General features: G+C 44.2%; 1 protein-coding gene across 2 annotated transcripts in view; it reads right to left on the reverse strand.

The window, feature by feature from the left end:
* Nucleotides 1-16,161, reverse strand: part of LOC125904254 (membrane-associated guanylate kinase, WW and PDZ domain-containing protein 3) — a 233,098-nt gene that overhangs the window by 44,299 nt on the left and 172,638 nt on the right. For both annotated transcript variants that reach the window (XM_049601925.1, XM_049602667.1), the window contains exons 3-4: nt 12,189-12,308; nt 3,169-3,375 (exon numbers count right to left, since the gene is read on the reverse strand). In XM_049601925.1, the coding sequence (XP_049457882.1) occupies nt 3,169-3,375; nt 12,189-12,308 (327 nt within the window). The remainder of the gene's footprint in view (nt 1-3,168; nt 3,376-12,188; nt 12,309-16,161) is intronic.

A 16,161-nucleotide genomic window follows, 5' to 3' on the forward strand; every position in this document is an offset into this window, starting at 1 on the left:
GAGCAAAGATTTAAAGGTTCTATGCACACAGTGGTGAAGTGGAGGGTATACATAGTTGGGGTGCGGGGAAAAAATCTATACAGAATAATATCAGGATATTTTTGTGGAGCAATATTGTATCATTAAACAGGCGAGGTACACCCTGGACAGGTCACCAGACTATCACAGGGCTGACACATAGAGACAGACAACCATTCACACTCACATTCACACCTACGGACAATTTAGAGTCACCAGTTAACCTGCATGTCTTTGGACTGTGGGAGGAAGCTGGAGTACCTGGAGAAAACCAAAGCTGATACGGGGAGAACATGCAAACTCCACACAGAGGGGCTCCACCTGGGTTCGAACCGGGAACCCTCTTGCTGTGAGGCAACAGTGATAACCACTGCACCACCATGCCGCCCTGTTTTATTATTATTTTTATTATCTCTGAGTCTGAACACACTATAGCAACAGAGTAGAAAAAAAGGCAGCCTGTCTGTCATCATCTCAAATGGATGAAATACGGGAATATTTGTATTACGTTTTTTTTTTATGTTTTCTTAGTCAAAGAATGAACCTGTTAAACCTGCCTGCATGGTGCCGATGTTATAACAGGATATTTATCCTCAGTAACGGACGTGCTGCTCGGTCGGCAAACAGTGACACTTGTGCGTAAAGCATCAAATAAATGTAATTCCTGAAATTTACGACTGCGTTACGTAGAAAGGTGTGTCCAACCTACTTAAAATTATATTTTACAAGCAGAGCTGTCATCACCTTTCTTTGTAAGTCAAAGCCACGCCTTGGTTCATCTCTTCTGCTTCACTACGACTCTTTTTTGTCACAAATTTCCAGCAGACACATGAGTTTCATGTCATTGTTTTGCAATGTGCAACTGCCAGAAAATATGCTGGCACCTATAAAAGGAATTGATAAGCTCAGAAGCATATGATTCCTTTGGCTCAGACAATTTGGAACTGGTTCTCGATTCCCATCTGTACATGTTAGCGTGTGTGTGCTTCCCACTTGCAAGCTTACTACTGCCACTTTGCACTGCGCTCATACAGTGGTTACCTCTAATACCAAGATGGCGCTATCGCAGAAGTGTAGTGCCCACCCTCCATTTCCTCCCTGGTTAACACTGTTAGCTCTTTCAGCACTGCTGCCATTGTTAAACACTGTTTATGGAGTTAGCACTGTTAGCTGCTAAGCCACTTTCATGTTGAAAACTGCGTCCAGAGAACTCATATAGCCTACTCTGAATTTAGAGCCTGTGCAGAAAGCTGGACCCATCAAATGACTGACATTTTGCTTGAAAAATAAAAAGCAGGTAACTGATTATTAAAATTGTTAATTAATTTTCTATTGTTCCACAAATTGACCAATTGTTTCAGCTCTAATTCAGAAATGGCGAGACAGTGTTTCTGTTGATGTTGGAGGTTTTAGAGCTGGAGGTCTTTATGGGAGGCCTGGTTCCTATTAACCGAGAGCCGACCTGGGGACACATATCGGGCCGCAGCCTAATTATATTTAATCCACTTGAGTCAGAGAAAGTCTTGTTCTATTGCCGCAGGTCTGTATGCCAATATATCTAAAATATGAGTGGATCCAATATCCAAATTGTAAAATTGAGTAAAGACTCAGAGCCATTGTCTTCTGCCTGTTCGGGTCTGTTTAGGTCAACTGCATCTGGATTAGTTCTGACTGTCCTCGGGCCCCTTTCTTTGTTGGGAAACTCATTTATGGTCATGGGCTTCAGGCGGGTTATATGGTTTTGTTTCAGATCAGGTCCAAACTTTTGGATTCTCTATTACAGGGGTGAGCAATCTTTCAGAAGAGCCATTTTTGGCAAAAAAGCTCTCAAATAATCTGCATGGAGCCGCAAAAGACATTTGAGCCTCAACTTAACTTTTTTTAACTTTAAAGGGTTGGCGGTCAAAGGAAACGAATATATCCACGCACCTTTAAATTTTTTATGGTTCTCCAAGACCTTTTTTTCGACCTGGAATCCATAGCTCGCTTAGCTAAGGCAATCCAAGGCAAGCCATCGCTATTGAGGTACAGCAAAATTTAAAGAAAAAGCCGATGTATGCTGTATGACGCACTTTAGTTGATGAAATGTAAAAACATTTAGATATTCAGTGTATAGGCTGCACATTTTTACAATGTGAGAATCACACAAGGTCTACGTCAATGAAAAATGAAAATTAAAATAAGTAAAGACAACTCCTGCTGCACAGCCAGTCTCAAGAACCAGGTGCTGGTCAGCCGCAGGAACATCTTAGGTAAAATCAATACGTATCGCCCATGGCTTCCTCAGGTCCACTCAATCTGAAGAAGCCACAGGCGAAACGCGTTGTTCACTCCTAATAAAATCACAGTAATTCAGTTCAGTGTTGTGGTTTATGTTTATGATTTTATATGAAAATTAAAATGTTAAAAAATAGCCGTTATTATTATCTATGTCGTTTTTCTGCCAAAGCCCCAGGGAGCCAATCTGATACAAATGGCTTCTGAATATCTGAACTGGTTTCAGTACTTATTTCGGCAGTATCGATACACCGGTACTGGCTACAATATCTTGCTCTCTTATTAATAATGTTTGCTACAATCACGGTGGCAGAAATGTCAGAGACAGACACATATATTTAAAAACCTGAATAAACAAACTATCTGCATTGTCAGATATTAGAGGTAAGTTTCAGTCATATGTTTTGTAGTTTGGGTGATCAGTTCCTGCAGATCAAATAATTTCAGTCTCTTTTAGTTCTTAAATACTAAAAAGTTTCTAAGAGTTTACACCAGCATTTTCCCGTGTGACAAATCTCCCTCCTCTGGAACCTAATTAGGAAATAAATACAATTGGAGTGTGCACATCGCTACAACCTTGAGTGATAAATGAATGAGAAACGGAAGGAACAAGAGCTTAAGAGAGATAATCAGGCTGCTCAGGAGGATGTCGTCTAAAGATCTTTTAATGCCATTTTATGTGACGGATTGAGAAGTGCCAGTACTGTAGTGTCTTTACACACCCACCGGGCCCATCAAACAGTATACAGTCTGCACCGGGCCACAATCTTTATGTCTCACAAGGGACAGTGACGAAAACCTAATGTGGCAATTCCACAACCGGCAGAATCTCTGTTACTTAACATGACATTCTGTGCTTTGACATTTACTGACCAGGCAATCCATTGACCAGCGGTGGCCTTTCATCATCATCCTCCTCCTCGGGGACCACGCTGTCCTTCCTGTCCATCTTGCTAACAGAGGTGGTGCGCTTCCTGGGGACCTCGCCACCGTAGTCTTCGTCAAACAGCACCTGATCCACCAGGTCAGGCTGCACCAGGTTGGGCTCTGCCGGAGGCTTCGGGGTCCCATAGTAGTTACCTTACAGAGAGAAAGATTGGAGGAGCAGAGAGAGGAAGAGAAGAGATTTACTTGTGTAATAATGTAACCTCAACATGAAAGGAAAAGTACAGTAGCGTGCCATGAACTGTACAATTTTTATGGATTTCATGTGAGGGAAGGAGACGCAGGCGGAGAGATCATCCACCATGCCGTACATGACTCCATCTGATTAAATCAGGTTAAAAATTTAATTCTCTAAATGTCACACGCCAGCACTCAAGGTTGACTATTTACAAGTTTCAGAGGTCTGCTTCCTCTGCATGATTTTTCACGTCTCTTAACCCCCCGCTTTGTTTTCCCTCGATAACTGCACCACAGGGCTGTCATGACTCATGTAACATTAAAATCACTTCACTTGGAATTTGCCAGCAACTAATTACACTGATCATTGAATACAGCAATTATCTATCTCTCAGCTTGCCTCTTTTCCCCCCCCTAATGAAGAAAAACCTTGTGTTACGGATTATAAATATTCAGTGGGATAACTGCGCTCGGTAAAGAGAGGGGAGAGAGTGCAAAACTTTGTTAAATTATTTGCTCATTTAGCTCATGGGGTGATCCATCTATGTATGGCTGATGAGCAGTATGTGGAACTCAATTTAGGCGTAGAATAAGTAATTATTCAACCTCCATTAGGATTATAAATAATGTGCATGCTAATTTATATCCCTACCATTTATTATGATTATTTGTTTGCTAAATGCTGCTCTGTCAGATGTGTTTATGCAACAATATCAAATTAATTTTTTGGCTATCCATTTGTTAGGTCAAATATTTACTCAGTTCTTACAATGAGCGATCATCAGATTGAGCCTACTCAGCTAAATCACGATTTATAATTAGATTAATTAAAGAATAGGGGGAGATACCGCTGGGAAAAGGGGATTCTCAGCTATTTAATTAGCCTCTATAAACTCCATCTTATTTTCACTTGGACCATGGTATTATGAACCTTTGATGTAGTTAATCGTGAACATGCAGACATCACAAATGCTGTAATGTAAAAGCAACATTTATCAACCCCGGATCTTTTTATAGCTCGGTACAAAGAGGGGAAGCTGACAACAGCGTGCATGCCAGGAAGAACAGAGGGCTCTGAGGAAAAACATCACAGTCATTCCAGCAGCTCTACAGCACGATACAGTTACACCACAACAGCTTTTTTGATAAGTGAGCCCATCTTGAGTGTGGCCTCATCTCCTCAGGCACGCCAACGACAATACACAGCAAACTGGGTTAATGCAGCTATGCTCATCTTCCTCAAAGCAGTGGGAAGGTTGAGGAGGAGAAGGAGGCTGGATGAAAGCCCGTCCCTCCCCCCTTGTCGCTCGACTCTCTGTGTTTACTAAGCGACACTCATCCGCATTTGTCAAAGATGGCTTCATTAACAGGGGTGGCACAACGATAGCAAGGAGAGATTGGGTCTGCTGGCTAATCCCCGCCTGTCTCCTGCCGCACGCTGACATTCATCAGCCAGACGCCACGTCTGTGATTAATTACTTACAAACATGTCTCTTGGCCCCTGATAAATGTGTGTCGCAGATATAGAGGTGTGTGAAAGCGGCGCGTCAGTGAAGATTTGTGGCACCATTTGCCATTATAAATGGAGGGAAGCCTCATAAGCTGATGAGCAGGGGAGCTTGTCCGACGTTACTTGTGATCCTCATGTCACAGGGTTGATGAGCCAGGAAGAGCGAGCCTCCTCTTTTAGAGTGCGTGCAGGCAATTTCATGGTGATGGAATCAGCTGCCAGTAATGAAAAGACTCCTGTTGTCAAGGGCACTATGCATAAGCTACACAAGGTCATGAGCACACTACCATCTTGCCAAGATCATGCACAGACTACACAGTCACAGCGCCATACAACCATCCACCCAGGATACCACACATTGCTACTAATGCATGAGCTCTGCACTCCCATTCACATCCAATTTAATCTCCAGGTCTGTTTTCCTTCCTTGTTAAAATCTGACTCATTATCACAATGGGGATCCCAAAACAACAGATTTGACGTGGATCTCGGTTTGGCAGAATTTTGCATTCCCTGGTAGCAGATTAGAAATGCAATTTACCAGAGAAAAAAACCCTCTATTTGCACTTTTTTTTTTCCCCTGGCAGCAGTCCCTGCAGTCTTGCACTTCACTGCACCGGACGATTCAGTTCTTGCCCGGCTGCTCTGCTCTGAGAGAGTGACCCAACCTGAACCTCAGAGACGCCGAGACTGAGGAGGGACCGAGAGCCCAGAAAGACTTGCTCTCGGCGCCTGGCGCAGATGGCTGATGTGTCTGCTTGGCAGGCAACCTGGGACCCTCCGGACCAACATGGAGAAGCCAGCATGTACCCTACCAATCACAGAGCAGCATGGACCCACAGTAACAGTCTTATCCTGGCTAGTATGCATGCGAGTTGTGTCCTGACCTCTGTTCAGCCTTTCTTGAGAGGATGTAAGGCAGGGGTGTAAAACATACAGCCTCTGAGCTAGAGCGGGTGCGCCAAAGGGTCCAATATGGCCCACTGGACTCGACTTTGCAAACCTAATATTGATGGACTTAAAGGCTCAGAGGTGTCAGGTTTCAGGAGCAAGTTGAATAGTGAGTGGTCATGTAAAATGTTGCTTCAGAGGCTTTTACACCCTGACCAGAATACTTATTGTGATCATATTCAAAGATATTGGACACTGTGCAAAATCGTTAATCAGCAGCTTAGTGTAAAAAAAAAAAAATCTGTATCAGACTTCTGGTCCCTGCCAACACTATTTTTATTCATAAGTGGCTTGTAAAGCAGGGATAACTTAACCTCATTTCTCGATAGCTTCCACTTAAGTTTGCTTTGATGACTCCAGCATTACTACACAGGAGTGGAAATGTGTGGGAAAATGCACATGTAATGACAGTACTAATAGTAGGCTGAGTGATGGTGGAAAAACTGAGACATATAGTTGAAAAAGCATTTATTTTTCTAAAGACATCTCAGGCTGCTAAAGATTCTGTCTGAGGCGAACTGTGATTGACCGGCATCATTGATAGAATACTGGAAAATAAATTACATGGATGTTAAGAAGAACATTACTATCTGTATGTTAGATATTTTATTTGGACCATTGGCTCCATGATGCTGACTAGCTTGCTGTTTGCAAATAACTTTATCAGCTGACGTTAAATAGCAACCAATGGCAGATACATGCCACATAGCTTTACAGCTAGCTAGCTAACCTTAGCTTAGCTCAGTTAGCTTGTTTTCACCCAGCTGTAAATTAGCTACGCTGCATTAATCTGGTTACTGATAGAATAGCTGATATAGTAATTTGCTAACCAGCGCGGGAGTCTTGAATTAGCCAATGGTATCCACTCAGTACAGTATTTTGCTACATTTGCTAGCTACCTGCATTAGAAAGCAAGCTAACGTTAGCTAACATTGGCCAGGTAAAACTACAATATCAGGATATATGTCATTAGCCATGTTTCCATCAGCCTGTTTAGATGCGCATCTAGAAGTATCGCATCAGAAAATTATGATGGCAATGCCAAAATTCGAATTAAAATCCCCTGATTCGCACAAACTAAAATATGCTCGCTTTAGCTGGGTTTTGGTTGATTCGAAAAAATGTTGATTTGCAAAACGGGAGATGGAAACAGCTATGTTCGAATTAAGTCTGATGTAGCGCACCTATCTTTATCCAGAAAAAGTAGAAGAAGAAGAATGCGAGACTTGTTTTGTTTCTGGTTCTGCGGAAAACTCGCGCGAGTTCGTACTTTTCACCAAAGTCCGTACATTTAATGGAAAAACACAGGATTCGTATTTCTTTTAATGCGCATTTCCCAATGATTCAAATCACTTTTGGATGGAAACATAGCTAGTGATTCCTCTAGGATTTTTTCAACACTGAGTTTATGATATGGGGCACTGACTTAAACTTAATGTTAATCGGACCACAGATGAGACAAGAATTAGCTAGCGCAACCCGCTGTCCTTCTGCTTCACTCCCCTTCGCTCAGGGAATACATCACTCAGAGGAATGCAGAGGGCAGCATTTAAGGCCTTGCATCATCTGAAATTGTCATGTCTAGAAATAAATCCAAAATTTTCATCCTTCATCAAAATGTTTGGACTATAACATGTTTATGCGTGTTTAACCCAAACAATGTGTAATGTGACTGCAGTTGGTTCGGACTGAGGTCGGAGCTCGTTCTCACCACAAACGAACCGCACCAGAGTTCGTTTGTAACCAGAGGAGGTCTTGGTCTGGTTGTTTTGGTGCACACACAAGTGAGATGTCTTCACACCCGCTCAAACGAACCGCATTTAGGGGGCAAACTTGAGTTCGATTGAACCGAACCAAACAGGGCAGGTGGGAAAGCACCCTAAGTTGCTTCACAATCCGTTCACCTATTTGCATTTAAAAACAATTAATACACTTAAGCAGTTACAAACAGTACTTTTAACGGCCTGCTTTTTTAAATGGATGGATGGATGGAATGGATTTAAATGGATTTCTTTACGCTAAAAAACATCTGGAAGTGCTGTTTTTCACTGGTTATGAGTGTGACACCCCTGATGTCAGGGATTTGCATGGTCATGGATGGCAGGATGATTGATAAGAGTTGAGGAGAAGGTGTTTAAGTTTAAATGATGTGTACGATGCATTAAATGATTCCCATTAAATTTTTTCCAGGCAGAGAAAAGACGTTATACATGAACCATTAACGTAACGAGCATTCAGGCAAGTCGTTTGGGACTATTAGTGGGAACATTATGATTAGCTAAGAATCCCATTAGCACAGTACCTTGAGAACAACTCACTAGCTGTTGCCTTATAAACTGAATTTCATGAGCTCTTCACAGGAAGAATGCAACCCATGTGACCTACAGAGGAGGACGCTCAACCTTGTTTATTTTGGCTCTTCTCACAGAAAAAGAAAGGCTGTGCTTCAACCTCAACCAAATGGAGTAAATCCCATTCCTCGATCCAATTATTTCAAGCTCCTCTTTGAGTTCACTGTGCTGCTGAGAGATCAACACTCTGCCACAGTAGCCATGCGGCACTTGTGCTGACTGGGTTTTAGAGGAAGAGAGGAGGGGGGGAGGCTGTCACTATCACAGTGTTCACTTCTCTGTCAGGGATAGTATTCTCAAACCTTCCAACTTTTGAGAAGCTAATCCACACATCTTCACGCAGCCAAGGCAGCTCTGCTTCCACTGCAAAGGGGGTTTTTCCACTGGGAGCCGAGGGGCTCAGCACGTCTCTATACCAACTCTCTCTCTTTCTATTATATGCTCTCCCTCAGTTTGCTTTCCATTTCTCCCTCTCTACCCACGGTCAACCTCTTTATGAAGGTGTAAATCCTGCCTGGCTTCAGCTCACAGATGAAGGACAGCTCGTGGGCGACTTGGCAGCTCCTGAAACCTGATCTTTGAATTCTTAGATGATCTATCCCGACACAAGGAAGGACCGGATTTGCTCTGTGCGCACGGATGTGCAAGAGTGTGCTCATTCAGTATGTGTGTACCTCCGTCTGTGTGTGTGTGTGTTTTATGTCACTGCTGCCACTGTGTTACAAGGATGAGGGCTCGGGAGGGGGGACTGACACCTTATCACAGGGATCAGAGACTGTTGGAGGAGCCTGCCTCAACAGGCCCGTCACACGTTAGAATATGCGCTACGCACACACACTTCGACAAATACGCTGAGGTACAGACACACTTGTGCACACCCAGAGGAAGCTACTCTCAGACTTAAGACGCTTTCTCACTGGATGTGGATTTGACTTTATCTTTTAATTCTCCACCCTATAGGAAGCACGAGACGCAGCTGAATGGGAACGAGAAAATGGTGCAGAGAAGGTCCATTCACGCGACCAGAGGTTGCCTCTCAAGCATTTAGAAAAATCCCCTCCCATTTCACAGCAGCCTGGATTTGCGGTAAGAAAGAATGAGCTTAAAGAGAGAGGAAGATTATCATGTTATTGCTATAATCATTGCGCAATGTGAGAGAAATCCTCCATTCCAATCCCCTCCTGACACAAATACACTGCGACCGTCTGACTTTCCAAGACCTTTCAATGCAGGGCAAGTGCTTATGCTCCATTGTAGTGTAAGATGTTAGAAATGGTAAATACTTGGCCATTCAGCTGTTCCCCAAGCTGAAATATCCCTCCTCCTCCTTGCGTAAACTTCTTACTGGAAAGAACATGACTGGGCTTGTCTGCTTGTTGTAAAATATCAGACGCCACTGACATGTTTACTGCAGACAGGTGCAGTTCAATGAACATTTGCAAAAGCAGTTTTGAAGTGTGAAGAGAGTGGAGAGGAGGAGGTACTTTAAATAGCTCTAAAAAGTCAAACTCAAGTTTTGGATGCTTGTGATGAGCCAAAGCTTCCTGGATGTGTCTGTGAGAGGAGAGAGGGAGGGAAATGGAGGAGGCTGGCTTATTTGAATGGTTTACCTAAGGTCACAATCAGGTGCTACAGCTGCCTGCATGCTCACACTCTGTTGGGTGAATATCGACTGTATATTGGCCACAGACTGTAAAAATAATGGACATAGCCGCCGTGATGTCACCCATTGGTTTGTGGACTCCCGCTCTGAGGCCTTCAGTTTGGCATTTTGGCACCATCTTGGAATGAGCCCTTAATGATGTGTAACTCTAAAGGCCCGAACATACTCGGGCGGAACGTTTGCGTAACGGACTCCGCGAGGAATGTCCGCAGTCATTCAGGCTTTCATAGCCTGAATGACTGCGGACTTCACTACTTCTGCGTTGTAGTTTCCTGTAAAAATGTCTGTGAAAAATCCCAGCGATGTGAAAAATAGAGTCCGCGCGGTTGTAAAATCTGAGCTTTGTGCGCACAGGGCTTGCGGACGTCCGCTTTGAGTCCGTGCGGACCTCCGCGGAGTCTGTTCCGCATACGTTCCACCCGAGTATGTTCGGGCCTTAAGCCTAAGGATGTTTTAACAGTAAGTCATATAAATTCATCCCTTGTGCAATTGTCATCCATCCATCCATCCATCCATCCATTTTCATCCGCTTATCCAGGGCCGGGTCGTGGGAGCAGCAGGCCAAGCAGAGTACCCCAGATGTCCCTCTCCCCAGCAACTCTTTCCAGCTCCTCCTGGGGGACCCCAAGGAGTTCCCAGGCCAGATGAAATATGTAATCCCTCCAGCGTGTTCTGGGTCTGCCCCAGGGCCTCCTACCAGTTGGACGTGCCCAAAACACCTCCACCAGGAGGTGCCCAGGAGGCATCCTGATCAGATGCCTGAATCACCTCAACTGACCCTACTCAACGCAAAGGAGCAGCGGCTCTACTCTAAGCTTCCTCCGTATGTCCGAGCTCTTTACCCTATTTCTAAGGCTGAGCCCAGCCACCCCACAAAGGAAAGTCATTTCAGCCGCTTGTACCCGCAATATCATTCTTTAGGTCACTACCCAGAGCTCATGACCATAGGTGAGGGTTGGGACGTAGATGGACCAGTAAATCGAAAGCTTTGCCTTCTGGCTCAGCTCCCTCTTCACCATGACGCAGCGCCAGCATCACTGCAGATGCCGCACCAAACCACCGATCCATCTCAGGCACCATTCTACCCTCAAGACCTAAGATACTTGAACTCCCATGCTTGAGGCAAAAACTTTAACAACAGTAACAGTTGTCATGAATGGGGAAATTTGCTATAAAGACCAAAACTGTTTTTGTACTGGGTTGTAAACATGTTTCTGTCTGCTGTGAAATTGAGAATTTTAACATGAGTATCCATGGGGATTGACTTGCTTTTGGAGCCAGCCTCAAGTGGCCATCAAAGAAACTGCAGTTTTTGGCATCATTTTTCAGCCGCAGAGATTGCTGCTTCATTTTGGAAAGAACAGACAAAGACGTGCTGGTACAGACGTGAAAAAACACACAAAGGGAAGTTCACCCTATGCACCGACAAACAAAGTATAAATGTGCATTTGGGCAAGCATTTACAAATTTTGGATGGCAGAACCTGTAATATCTGTGTGTGTAAGTGCTAATGGTTTAATAAAGATCAAGTGCTCAGCCTATTATTCAATGGATTTCTGCTCCCTGTTGGTAGCAACATACGGTAATACAGGTAAGTGGAAACATGTCTCTGTCCCTTTAATATAAAGGCAACCAGTGGAGCTTGTTCCTTCCTTTTGTTTGCATGTATGTAGATGTAGCACTTTTTGCACTACATTTGCAACACAGCACGTAGAATCACAATTGTGGCTATGGCCCTTTAATTCACTGTTTAGCCCACTAACTGCTTGAATGCCTGCAATAAAATGAGAACTCTGCACCTGCATACCACAACTGTCATTATCTGCTGGTTATTTCTGGTTCTAAAAAGCTGGCCTGCAAAGCGTTTACTCCTGGTAAATGTCAGGTTTATTTTAATCCCCGCTGACAAAAAAAGTTACACCCTTGTCCTCATTTCTACAGTATTTCCATTTAGATTAATATAATGTCTGCCTACTTCATCCCTCAGTGGCCCGTTGTATCTACACACAGTGTGGAGAAACAGAATATTGGAGTTCATCTGAAGGGCTGCGAGTATCACTGCTAATCTGACTGTCACTTCCAACAAGTCTTTAATCATGTTTCACTGATCAATACATTCCGTCCCGCTTGTCACATTTCACTAAGGCAGGCTGTAAGTCACTATGACTGTGAATATCGAGCTTACACTCACTCCATTATAGAGAGCTGTCAGTGTGACTCTTGTACATAAATGCATGCAGCCACACGCATACATGAAGGTTTGTCATATTCTTAATAACACTGTGCTGACACCTACCATCATAGGTGCCACTCTCCAGTAGAAGACCGCTCTCCTCCAGGATCCTGAAGTCTCCCACACTGATAAAGTTGTAGTCCACGCCTGGGACCTCCCCGTCACGAGGAAGCCGTGTGGTGCCTGGAAAAAAAACACAAACCAGTCAAGTTACAATTTTACATCCATGCCCATACAGACTCATATGTAGCTATGACAGTTGGCAATGCTTTAAATATGGATGTTGCTGTAAAGAAACAACATATTCTAAAACATGGATGCTTCACACACAACTGTAACCCAACAGCACAGAAGATCTACACAATCACCACAGTTTCAATGTAGGCAACCAAGATTAGTGTCACAAATTCAGCATCCAACCCAGCTCCTTCTCTTCCTGAGTTACGACGTTGAATAGAAAAGTGTTTCTGCAGAACATTATGCCTTTTGGATGTAAAATGTTATCACTCCATCATTTCATTCTATTAGACATGTATGTAAGATTTTGTCATAATCACCATATGAATTCTTGAGCTCAGTCAGGAAAACGTAAGTCACAGAAAACTTTATTTCCATTGCAGTATTATATTTGGCGGTAATTTTTAATTTTTTTAATTTTTTTTATTTTATATACTTTATTAATCCCAGAGGGGAAATTCAATTTTTCACTCTGTTTGTCAATTACACACACAGGTCCGAACACACACGCACAAACCGGACCTATACATGCGCTAGGTGGAGAGATGTCAGAGTGTGCTGCCCATGACAGGCGCTACGAGCGGTTGGGGGGTTCGGTGCCTTGCTCAGGGGCACCTTGGCAGTGCCCAGGAGGTGAACTGGCACCTCTCCAGCCACCAGTCCACGCTCCATATTTTGGTCTGGACAGGGACTTGAACAGGTGACCCTCCGGTTCCCAACCCAAGTCCCTATGGACTGAGCTACTGCCGCCCGTACGGCTCTGTTCTGGGGCCTCTCTGCCTTTCCTCGGGCCTATGCAGAAAGCCTCCTCCACGCGCCTATGTGCAATACAGCAGAGAGTGCACACCTCTCTGCCCTTCCACGTGCCTATGTAGAAAGCCTGAGGCAGAGAACACACACCTCCCTGCCCTTCCACGTGCCTATGTAGAAAGCCTTACGGCAGAAAGAACACACCTCCCTGCCCTTCCATGCGCCTACATGGAAGGCCTAAGGCAGAGAGAGCAGTCCCAAAGACCCCCCGTAACTGAAATGGAAATGACATTGATAAGTCAGACACAGCATGAAAAGGAGGAGCTGGGGTGGAAGTGTTGCAAAGTGGCTTGCAGAGGAAGCAGCAACAGTAGGCAGGCCAGAGAAGTTTAAATAGGGCGCCCTGAATGAGATTCTTCAATTGGCTGCATAGAAAGGAGTCATGTGATCTATCAGCTGACTCCCTTCCATCATCCCTCAGGGTTTTCTTGGGATGTCGTGTCACAAGAATGGGACGGACAGACAACCCAAAGACATAATGCCTACGGCCATGTCTATTGCTGGCGCGGAGGCATAAAAAGCATAAAGACAACATGTTGAAGATAAGAGACATATCTGCTTTTAGTTAATGACGTTACATGGTTTATTGCCTTTTGAAAGGACTGTAAGAGTTCTTTCAGTTCATTTTCAAGGTTTCCACACAACTGAAGCAGAATACAACCATTCAGCTCCAGTTTTTTTGGTGTACAGTTTCTTCCTGTCTTCCAGCGTAGCAACAAGACATGTACACATAGTGAGTGTGGCTGCAATACATAAATAAAAGGTTTTATTTCACTGCACATTTCTGAGAAACTGACATTCCATACTCCTGATTCACAAGATACAGAGCACCCAGTTTGTAACAGTACTTTTGTGCTCTTTCTATGAGCAAGACTGCAGCACATTTCTCAAAAGGGTGAATATCTCATTTTGGAATGAAACCCCCCAAAAAGACCTTGGTGGCATCCTGTGAAAGATGGATAATCGATGAGGGCCTGTGGCATAATTCATTTAATCCTCTGTGAGCGACTGCAGCTTCTGCTAACAAGTTATTATTGGGAGGTTCTTGATGTATGTAGTGGCTACAGCTGAAATGAAGAAAGCAGCCGGGTAATTTGGGGATGTGAAATATGATGGAAGCAATGGGTTGTGTAACCTCCCAGAGTGGTTTAGGTTCACTCAGTCCCACAGTGAGTAGCGTCAATGCAAATGACACGAGGCCACTCTGAGTGCAGATTCTGCTCCTGTGGTGAAGCCTCAGTCTATTTCAATACTGATGGGAGTATTTTTTTTTCTTCCAGGATGAATATCCACAAGGCACAAATGGACACCAAATGATTACATTAGCATGAGGATTATGTAAACCATATTCCATGAATAAATAAGTAGGACCGCGTTACTATTGCACTCAAGGCTAATTAGGTGGCGTGTCACCAAACTTGTAAAGCCCATAGAAATAACCTCAGCCGGACGGGAGGCAGGACAGCAGTTATTTATTGCATGGGAGGCTGAACAAAGCGCACAGCATGAACCAATCATCACTGCTACATTCCATGGCAATCTCTGTCACCTAAATTTCCTGTCGCTCATGGTTATGGAGCAGATTCAGTCATTCACTGGGCCTGGTGAATCTTTTTCAGGGTCATGGGGAGGGCTGTGGGTGAAGAGAAGAGGAAGGCTACGGAGCTAGAACAGTGACAGTGAGTTTTTGCACTGAAAAAGGAAATATTGGAACTGAAAAAAGTTTTACTGAGAAATAAAACATGAATGTGTTTTTCAATGCCAATTTTCAAATGTTTTCGTCATGTCACTCTTCTATCAGTGTCACTTTTCTGTTGATAGCCCCTTTTACACTGCCTGTTCAAGGCAAGTATTTTACACCTTGTTATTACGCCTCACTCTTCTTTAGAAAAGGTACTACTGCAAAATGGGGGGCAAGAGCTGTCTCGCCTTAAAGTCGGCAGCAGAGGTAGTGCCATCGTTGAACAAATATAAGGGACAGCCAGCAGAACAGGCCAGGTATGACGTTTTGTGCGCGACCCATAGCCATAGAGTTTAAAAAGCAGCTAGCAGCTGACTCAAAGAAGAACAGCACCTGAAAATGTCCACAAACGTGAGACATTCAGGCCTCCAAGTCTGAGGCCATGCTTCTCTGCTGGAAAATGTTGGATTGTCCCCTCCAGGTTGGGAGTGAGTTACTGCCCCAAGTGAGGGGGTTTGAGTGTCTCAGGGTTTTGTTCACGAGTGAGGGTAGAATGCATGAGATGGATTGGCGGTTTGACACAGCGTCTGCAGTGATGCAGGTGCTGTGACTGACCTTTGTGGTGAAGAGGGAGCTGAACCAGAAGTCAAGACTGTCAATCCCAACCCTCACCTATGGTTATGAGCTATAGGTAATGACCGAAAGGATGAGGTCCAGGATACAAGCAGCCGAATTGAGTTTCCTCCAAAGGGTGGCTGGGTTCAGCGTGATAAACATGGTAAGAAGGCCAGACATGCGGAGGGAGCTCGGAGTAGAGCCGCTGCTCCTTTGAGTCGAAAGGGGTCAACTGCAGTGGTTCGGGCAACTGATCAGGATGCCTCCTGGGCACCTCCCGTTAGAGATGTTCTGGGCATGTCCAACCGGTAAGAAGCCCCAGGGCAGACCCACATGCCGGAGGGATTGCGTATCTCGTCTTGCCTGGGAGCACCTTGGGATCCCCAAGTGTTGCTCAGCCTGCTGGCCCTGCGACCTGGCTTCGGATAAGCAGTTGAAAATGGATGGATGGATGGATGGATGGATGGATTGAGCATAATGTAAAGGTGGCGTAAAGGAGGGACTTCATTGTGGTCCTATAGCATGATCTCTCGCATGATCTGTAAAAATGTATACTGTTTTGGCGTGACGGGGAGGAGCAAGGACAGCATGATTTACAAAACAACAGTGCAGTTCACCAGTTGATCACACTGGCTAAAATAAAAACTCATTTATGTTCAGAAAAACAAGTCATTTAAAATTTCAAATCAACTT

The sequence above is a fragment of the Epinephelus fuscoguttatus genome, linkage group LG1 (genome assembly GCF_011397635.1).
Source record: "Epinephelus fuscoguttatus linkage group LG1, E.fuscoguttatus.final_Chr_v1".
NCBI lineage: Eukaryota > Metazoa > Chordata > Actinopteri > Perciformes > Serranidae > Epinephelus > Epinephelus fuscoguttatus.